Below are 10,263 nucleotides of genomic sequence, written 5' to 3' on the forward strand. Positions count from 1 at the left end.
ACACAGATGAATAAATGCCACAAATGTTTAGCAGGGAATCCTACTTAAAAACCTGTAATGGCATTCATCTTCCATACAAACTTTTATGTTTTAAAGAAGATGCAAAAGCAAACCAACATTTTTACATTCTTAAATTCATAAAAGAAAGGTGTCGAAACGCTTAGTTTTAGAATGGTGGCAGCTGATGAAGGAAATGTTCTCTATGTGGCCTGTGTGTTTTCCGTACTCTGTTTATGTTCGGTTTTTCATTCTGACCAAAGCCTTGGAAGAGGATTTGGTAGATGGAAACTGAAAGAGGCCCATTGTGCCCCAGCATGGCCGTAATCTAATGACTGAAACAAGTAAAAGATAAAATGTATGTGTGTGTGTGTGTGTGTTTGTCTCTGTCCCCTTCCATTGCTCGACAACTGGTGTTGGGTGTGTTTACATCCCAGAACTTAGCAGTTTGGTAAAAAAAAATCACCAATAGAATAAGTACCAGGCTTAAGAAACAAAAAAAAAAAGAGTATTGAGGTTGATTCGTTTGACAAAAACTCTTCAAGGGAGTGCCCCAGCATGGTGACTGAAACAAGGAAAACAATAAAAGAATATATATGTAAATAAAGAAAATCAAAAAATCTCTTTAGAATTTGGGATATTTCTGGAAGACATTTTTAATGGCATTTCTGAAATATCAATCAAGATATTAACCTTCACTAAAGTAGAGAAATTGAAAGAGAGTGTTCATTCACGTGTATCTAGAATTACAAAGAAAATGGTATCAGAAATGCCAGAACAATAATAACAATGAACTTACTGAGTAATTTATTTAGATTATATTTCAAAATATTGAAATATTTTCACTATATTTTCAATACAAGTGTGTAAAATATAAAGGCCAGGATTTATATAAACAATTATGTTAGACATGCTAATTAAATTCCATTTTCAGTGAAATTGTAGAAAAAAGAAGTTTAATTCTTTATAGTAGCTCATAATGTAAGTTAAAATGTATATAGTAACTAGCTCTGAAGGTCAAATATTTTATTTTTTCCTTTTTGACAACACAACAAAAATAATTTCTTTGAAGAGCCAACATAATTTATGCTTAGATGAAATCTAGAGTAAATGCATAGCAGTTCTTCACAGGCTAATTCTATAAGTCCATCAGTCTTAATAGTTCCTGAAGGGAAGAATCAATATAAACAACTCGTTATTTCAATTCCTACCCATTGAAGAGATAATCTTATTAAGACCATAACCTAATCAAAAATACAGAATTGTTGCTCACATTTTTGAAATGTGAAAACTGAAAGCTGAGAAAAAGGTCTGAAGTTGGGCATAAAGCCTAAAAATCTAAAAGCAATCTCATTCAGAGATAGAGAAAACCCAAATCAAAAATATGAAACTAGTGAAATTTAGTATTGTGTAAATAAGTCAACAAGTAGGTGAATGAGACTTGAAGTAGTATACTTGGCAAGTTGACAAATAATTCCAATTTATTTATTAGTGCATCAGCTGATAATGCAGAAAAACTACCAAACATAAGTACGATTTTTACCTTTTTTAGAAAGGAAACCTTATTTCTACAAGGACACAAATGCAAGGGAACAATGACTAGATAATGTCAGAAAGATATTTGAGAGAATATATTTTAGAAAATAAGAAGACATTCAGTTGATCTAGGAGAACCCAAACCTACCTCGAAAAAAGCAACAAATGATAATTCATTTCAAACAAATAAAATTAAATGAACTAAAATTGTCCTCATTTCTTTCTCAAGGCCAGATGAAGAATAAGTTCAGCACTGAGTGTCCAGTGGCTACAGTAATGACCCAAGCTAGTCAATGGTACTCATTTAAAGCTATGTGAATTGACTTTTGAGAGTAAAGTGATTTCATTAGATACACAGGACTGAACTGGAGATGAAATATTTGTTGACGTTTTGGGTCTACTTATACAGCAGCAATTTCTTTCTTATTAAAATTGCTGCTTATTTAAAATATTGTGAGAAAGAGAGGGGTGGGCAGAATGAGTACACCATGTCCCTACATGTTGTAAGAGGTGACTTAAATGATTGGTAACAGGAAGACATCCAGCTGTGAAACAATGTCTCAGAAAGCCTGTCCAATCCATACTAGCATGCAAAAGCAGATGTAAAACAATGAATACTCTCTCTCTCTCTCTCTCTTTCAAAGAGGCTTAGTTTATGCTTTAGAGTTACAGAATAGTTTTAACTAAATATTTCTTGGACCCTATTTTGAAAACTAAATAATTTGGAAAATGTGATATGAGAACTGCTTTCATTGTAAACTAAAGGGAGGCATTTTGTCTGATCCACAAACCTTCATGGAATTCTTCAAACAAAAGTATCACAGAGGAAATTCTTTCAATTTTACACAGCATGAGCTCTTTTGAATCTGATGGTTCTGTCTTATTTCTAAACTAGGGCCAGTACTGGACATGCTTTCCTATTGATCAAAGACAATCACACTTTTAAAGTCTTCAGTAAACAAATGAAAAAACAATCCAGCATTCTTCTAATCAAAAACATTAATCTTATTTGTCTTCTCCAACTTTGCCCTATAAAAGGATAAGTAAGGGCTATGAAGTAAAAGTATGGTAACATGCTAAATTACAAAGTAAATGTGCTCCTCAAAACATAAGGAAATCCAGAGTTACTTTAGACTACAGCAAGCATATCAATGTAATGTGATACTATATAGTTAATAAGGTGAGTGCCAGACAGTAAAATATTATAGAAAATGAAAGTTTTCAACTTATTTCTGAAATGCTACTGAAAGTTCATGCTACAGCCAACATAGAAACAATTTGAAATTACAAATTCTAAAGAAAAGGATTTTCTTTTATTCTTTTATTTGTTTCAATCATTTGACTGCAACCATGCAGGAGCACCACCTTGGAGGGTTTCAGTCAAACAAATTGACCCCAAGACATTTTTCTTTAAGCTTAGTCTCTTTTGCTGGACCACTAAGTTATAGGGACATAAACACCAACACTGGTTGTCAAGTGGTGATGGGGGGACAAACAAAGACACACACACACACACATATATATATATATATATATATATATATATACAACAGGCTTCTTTCAGTTTCTGTCTACCAAATCCACTCACAAGGCTTTGGTAGGCCTGAGGCTATAGAAGACATTTGCCCAAGGTGCCATGCACCAGGACTGAACCCGGAACCATATGATAGGGAAGCAAGCTTCTCCTACAGCCATGCCTGTGACTTGTTTGCAAGAACAAGAAATCCTAGAAAAAAAAGGCAACAAAATCAACTGGTGTGAGTAGGTGTGAAAACTTTATCATCGTCAATTTTCAGATTTTTTACTGTCATTTAAAAAATGCATATTTTGCGAATTAAAAAAAACTAGATCCGAAAAATACATCACCATATGTATACATGTTACATTAGCATTGATTAAACAGATCTGTAATACAGTTGAACTCTAAATACAACATAGATAAAATATACTAGTTTTCATGATACATGAAGGATGAGTGGGCTTAACTATACTATTTCGTTTGAAGTTTAGGCAGGTGAGTTAACATTAATTTTACTAATGGTACAAATTGAGAGAATTTATGATACTAGAACTTTATGTGCACATGCAATGTGTAAACAACTGCATGTGCATTCATTTTTTTTTTTTTCATATACATAATGTCTGTTTTTCCATTCTAACATGTGTTTGATGGGAATTTATTTGAGGTAGGATTTTATGGTTGTATACTCTGATTTTCAAGTAAAGGATTTTTTATTCTACAGGTCTTTGAAAGCACAGAGCAACTGGTCACAATGTCAATATTTCAATTAACTAATGACACGTGATGCTGTGAAACATCAATATCCATGCACATATGCCCATGCACACATGCATGTTCATACATATCAATACACACACACAGAGGACAGGCTTCCATATAGTTTTGCTCTACCAAATTCACTTACTAGATATTGGGACTGAACCTGAAGCCACATAGTTGCAAACTTCATCACACATACATGCTTGCATCTTGTATACATACACATATATATACTTGTAGTGGCAAGTATTTCTTAAGAAGGCAGTACTAAGTTAAAACTCCTTCCAACAAGTGTAGCTTGAAGAGCAATAAGCTTTACTTTTTCAATACACTACATTTAAGATGTAATCCCCAGTGGTGCTCCTACTACCAAAATTATGGGCCATGGGATTCCCTACATGAATTAGGTTAAGAGAGAAAGGGGGAGAGTGGGGATGCATAGATATATGTGTGTATCATTACAGATACAGAGTTATACACATATTCATTTTTTTTTTTTTTTTACAGTAAATGTGAAAGTGGAGGTCAACAAATAGGACAGCAACACTAATTTGAATCTTACGAAGTATTCATTTAATTATTAATATTTTTCATTTCTGCATTTAAAATATATATACAAATAATTTTGATCCGTTCATAATTTCAATGATGAATTAATATATGACATAGGAGAGATTATCCTAATATCTTGCACTTAAAGAAAGTGATGAATACTGGAAAAAGGTGACGATCCAGTGAAATAATGAAGCTGTTTACTAACAAGTGTTCCCAAATCTTGGCAAAAAGCAACATTAAACAAATAGTAATTAACTGATAATTTAAAAGACCTAAGAAGTTTCATTTTGAAAACAGAACAAGTAGAAATGAACAAATTTAAATACAAGAGCCATATTAAAAAAATGAATGCTATGTTGCCTTTGAGGTTTCACACCATTTTGTAAAACTATTTAGACAATTTGTTGAACTTCTCAGCTACAAAAGCTAAGTGATGAATATGAGAACAGAATTGAGAATGGTACTGAAAATAGAGTAAGAAGCAGATGTGTCAGTTGATAGCATCAATAGCCATTTCTAATGAGAAGTAGAAGGGAAAAGTTTTCACCAAAATCATTGAAAATATACTTAGCAAAATGTCAAACCATATATTTACTAACTATAGCTCTTTATCATGTGAAAAAATTCTTTTCATGTTCTTAATGTTTGCTCATACAGCCTGCAGCCAGACAAAACACAGAAAATGTTTTCCAAATGTAAGGGTATTATTTGAAGGGAACCCATATATGAATAGCACCTGTGGTGTGTTGAACAGTTTCATGAAGTTAGATGATGGTACAGACAAAAACAGGAAAAGAAAGAAACGTTTTTTTTTTTTTATATACTAATAACCTGCACTAAAATTTGAATATCTTCTCTGGTAGTTAATCATCTTATGCAATTAAGACAAAGTTTGCCTTTGAAGAAAGACGTCATGCATTTACTGTATGATGTCAAACCTTCTCAGCAACTTAAAAAATGACATTTTGTTATTTTATATAGTCATTTGCTAAGAAGATGATGGTATTTAAGAGACTAATAAAATGAGTTTGTGTTTTAAATGATCTGAAAAGGAGATGTAGTTGGGTGCACTGTATATGTAGCCTCTACTCTTAATGTCAAAAGGGTGTCTAAGCAAACAATGGTAAATCAACGAGAGCAGAGAATGGAGAACCTAAAAAAAAAAAAGGTCCTTTATTTTGTTTATTTTATTACAGTGATGAGATATCCTTTTTTCATGTTTTTTGTGTAAATCAATAAACTCTGTAAATTTGAAATTTTGCAGTGTGTCAAAAGCTGACAAGATAAGTTTCAGAAGGAAAATACAGATTCAAACACAAATGCAATAAAACTAATCAACAATGCATATAATTATTTCTAAGACAGTATTTTCTGACTCCCTTCCTTCATTTTAAAGAAATCTATCTTTACTTGTTGAACTTCATCATTTTGCTAAAGCATACCTATAGAACTGATTGATAACTTTTGTAATAAGTAAAATTCATTTACGTTTTTCAGGAAACTTTACGTACAAATATTTTTGTCAGCTTCATAAACAAAATTACAACAGTAAATTCAAATTTATTTTTGACCAGTTATTAATTTTCAAATATCCATCATAGTTTTGAATTCTATCAAGAACACTGCAGCATATTTTTGTCAAATATCAAAAAGAAAATTACTAACAAATTGAGTGATTTCATTCAAATTAATGACTATTTTCTTCAGAAAGCTCTATTAAAAAGCCATCCAATATCTAGGTGATTATTAACTTTTGATAAACATTAAAATGCCACAAAGATAATTTTTAAAGACAAAATATAAAAAGCAAACTTTATAGTGTAACATTTTTAATCAAAAGTAGTAGAAATAATAGAGATGTTAAAACTGATATAAGCTAATGATTAATATCAAATGTAACTCACTTTGAACCGTTTATCTTGTAAAACTTTCTTGATTGCAACCAGTTCACCCGTATCAGTAAGTTTGGCCTGGTAAACTACTCCAAATGAGCCATTGCCAATAACTTTTGTATCGGCATAGCCAATTTCTTGTGGTCGGTCTGGACCCTGACCAGGGGTGGCTAAAACTGTAGTTACTTTACTTCCATCTTTATCTGAAAATCAACCAAATAAGAAATTAAGAATGATTTTATTGTTATTTTGTTTTCAAAGAACATACAGAAATTTATGAATTTTTAATTCAAATATTTGACAAAAACACATCATTTTAAAACTTAATATATTTTAGAACCTACCAAGAACAAAATTAAGCTGTTAGTTTCAAGAAACATATCAAAACATCAAAGGATGATGCCAGGATCAATGATTTTTAAGCATTTTTGAATGAAACACATTGAAATCATAATTAAAACCAAGTGCTAAAATAAATTGCTAAAATAAACAATTGTTTTAAAACAAAAGACATTGATTTCATCCATTAATCTAAAATAGCTATGACATCATATGCAAGATGCTTGGTAGTATTTTGATGACATGTATTTTAATTTTGCCATGGGTATAGTGAAAAAGAACAAAGCTTTGGATTAAAATATCTACTTAAGAAAGAGGTGTAATTCTCATCATCTTATTCAGTAGTGAGCTAGCGTGTGCCACCCTTGAGTTTGCTGCCCTAGCTCCATTCCCACCTCATATACAAGATTATACAGCAGACCAAAAATGCCATCCCATAAAAGCATTACCCAAGGCAGATCATTTCCAATGTTCCCCCAACCCCACCTAGCTATGCCTCTGATCTTAGTTAATGAGCATTTAGATTTTTCTCCTTTTATGAACCCCTTTGATTCCTATTTCACTCAGATGGACCCTCATAGTCATTCAATGTTTAAAAAATCCTATCATACTTTTATAATTAAATATTATGAATTGTATAACAAAAATTATAAAAATATTTTTTGTGTTGTAGAAGTATAGCCAATTTAATGTACATAAATTTTAACAATAAAACCTTATATGGACCCTAGTTGAGAAACACTGATTTATATTTTCAAATTTGATACTTTTGCATAATCATTTTTAAAAGACCATATTTATCAACACACACACAAATTTCCCTAATTAGAAGTAAAGGGGGGTTACAGCAAAAAGATAGCAACCAGAATAAGGAAAGAGTGGAAAAAGTTCAGAGAGCCACTGTCTCTACTGGCAACAAAGGATTACTTCTCTCCTAATGAAGTGTTGATTGTATAATGCCTATGTGTGAAGAACAATATTGCAAGGTTAGAGACAGTGGCATTAAATGTAGATGTGTGAAAGCTCGAAAGAAATGAAGCAAACAATGACAGAATACAGAAGTGAGCTGAGAGAAAATATGGATGTTTAAGGAAATAAGCCATGGTATGGAAAAGAGAAAACTGTACTAGTACAAATATGTTGCATATGAAGGATGAAAGGTGGGTGAAGGAAAGTCAAGTGATCCAAATAGAAGGAATCAGTGGAAGAAGATGTGAAGAAGTACTGGAGGCTGAACTCTGGATGTTGTATCTCACAGGAAAAGATGACAAGTAACCTCAATAAATGGTGAAAAACTGCACTGGAGGAGAACCATTCAGCCAAAGCTGGTATGAAAAAACATGCAAAATGAAGATTACTATAACTACCAATATCTGAAAAAAAATTTGTGTGAATATTGTAATCAATATTCCATTTTACTGGCTTCACTTTTCAAATAACCTGTTGCAATTCCTGCAATTATCTAATCCCAAAGTAAAACAGTAGAATCCAAGGAAACAAGTGATGGTCCATGTCAACAGATAGATCATTTCACAAAGTTGATTGAGTTAGTTTACTGTGAAAAAAGTCTGGCATTTTGGGCAGGATGCTTTATGGTACGAGTTAGAAATTCCTAGCAATATTAAAATATACAGAAGTATGTACACAGCTCCATATATAATTTAATATTGAAAATAATTTTAGTGTTTCAGTTTAATTCAAGCCTCACTTCATACACCCACTCCACAATAATTATTGAGGACTTTATCCTCTATGGTATAGTCAGAAGTAAGAAAGTGAAAGATATATAATGTCCATTAATTGAATTCATTTTTTGGAGAGTTTATTTTGCTCTGGAAAATTCTTTGAAAGAAATTTTTGTTGAAAAATGAGTACAATACTAGTGCTTTAATTATTGAATACTTTATCATTATTATGATGCTAGTGCATGCTAATTTAGTTAGATATTTTATCTTGATGTTTGGTGACAAGTTTCCTCAAATCTCAAGAATTTTCCTTACAATTCTTGTAGGCTACAGAATGGGACTTTTCTGCAGGTTAACAATGCAAGAAGAAAATAAAAGTATAAATTATAAAATTAAGAAAATAAATTGTACTCAGTGATGCACTGCTACATCTTCCAATCTTCAGAGCATAACTACATTCCCAAAATAACCACTATTGCACATAAAAATATCAACCAATCTGTATGTATATTTAGTCACTTTAGTTGCCAACAGCCTGACCAATCAACAGGTTATTTGGTTATCAGTTACCAGCAGTACTATGAGCGACTAAACAGGCAACCCTAATAAGCCCAAATTTTTCGTTTTCCACCTCAATTTTTTCTTTTTTTTTGCATATAGAATTCAAATTCACAAAAATTTTCTGAAAACTCAAAAAAATAAAAAAGTTATGAGGGGATTATATGTCGTGCACAATTCTGTGGTTTCATATCAAAACACAAGTGCATAGGGCCAGTGCCCCAGCATTTCAGGTTCTAAGGGTTAATATCTCTATTATGTATTGAATGTTATGGCTGGCCTTGGCTAAAAAACACAAAACACTAACTGGAAAATTCAATGATAGAATGAAGTTATGTGTCAGTATCTGTGATAAGATCTCTGAACACCTGCTACAAAAGGCACCTATCATTGCCATGTCTGTGCAAAAGATTGTGTAGGTCATTAGAAGAACTCAGACACTCGCATCTATGCTGCTTGGAAACAATCAAACAATAGCATTGCTCAAAGTCAAGTTGCAGTGATCATGCATGGATATTTACCCACTTGCTCACCAATATATTAACAATTTTTAAACTTCTCTCAGAAGATGGTGACAAATGTAGTTGAAAACTCAGTCTCCCCTTCTTTTGCTTAGAAGAGGAAATGTAATATATTTTCTTCACTGATAAAACTCAAATTGTGTTCAATTTGAAATTGGTTTACCCATAAAGCGCTGGGATTTGCACTGACATACATGGACTGCTGAGCACATTTTATGAAAATGAGACTAGCATGCACACATAGAAAACAAAAAATAGTTAAAATATCTTCTTAGTATATAATGGTGGCAAGTTTTACATCATCTGAAAATTCATTAGTTGAACTATTTGTCCTCTTGCATTCTGGGGAGTATCAGAGCATTTGAGTGACATTAGACCCTAACAAACGCCCAAAAATAAAATGCATCTATCTGGGTCACAATCATGGCCTGTCAACATGTGCCTGATGGCCATGATTGTGACCCATTGAGCTTTATGTGTTAATGCATACATGTGTCTATCTGTCTGTCTCTGCATTTATACATATATATTCAAAGTCAACCCTTTTGATATCAATTTGACTGAGATCACTGGTTCTATGATACAAAGCTACACATGAGACCACCTCCAAAAAAAGTACTGTGACTTTGTCAACATTGAGAAAACTCATTTGAAAAATTCTGAAGAATTATAGCTATTCTACACAAATGATTTCCACTTCTGACATATACTCTCTTTTCCCTACACAAATGATTTCTGCCTCTGAAATGTGTACTTTTCTCCAAGCATACAAATACAAGCTGACTAATGAAATGAAAGTCACACATCAAAAATAGTTCTGGCTTCAATGCACAGTATTCACAAGGTCTAATGAAATGTGATTGATATACTGTTACTGAATATATATATATATATATATA

General features: G+C 32.2%; 1 protein-coding gene across 1 annotated transcript in view; it reads right to left on the reverse strand.

Moving 5' to 3' along the window:
- The window catches only part of LOC106867885 (glycogen synthase kinase-3 beta), an 83,400-nt gene that overhangs the window by 34,141 nt on the left and 38,996 nt on the right, over positions 1-10,263 (reverse strand). The window contains exon 2 of the mRNA XM_014912945.1: positions 6,274-6,464. Within this exon, the coding sequence (XP_014768431.1) occupies positions 6,274-6,464 (191 nt within the window). The remainder of the gene's footprint in view (positions 1-6,273; positions 6,465-10,263) is intronic.

This window comes from Octopus bimaculoides, chromosome 5 (assembly GCF_001194135.2).
Source record: "Octopus bimaculoides isolate UCB-OBI-ISO-001 chromosome 5, ASM119413v2, whole genome shotgun sequence".
Classification (NCBI taxonomy): domain Eukaryota; kingdom Metazoa; phylum Mollusca; class Cephalopoda; order Octopoda; family Octopodidae; genus Octopus; species Octopus bimaculoides.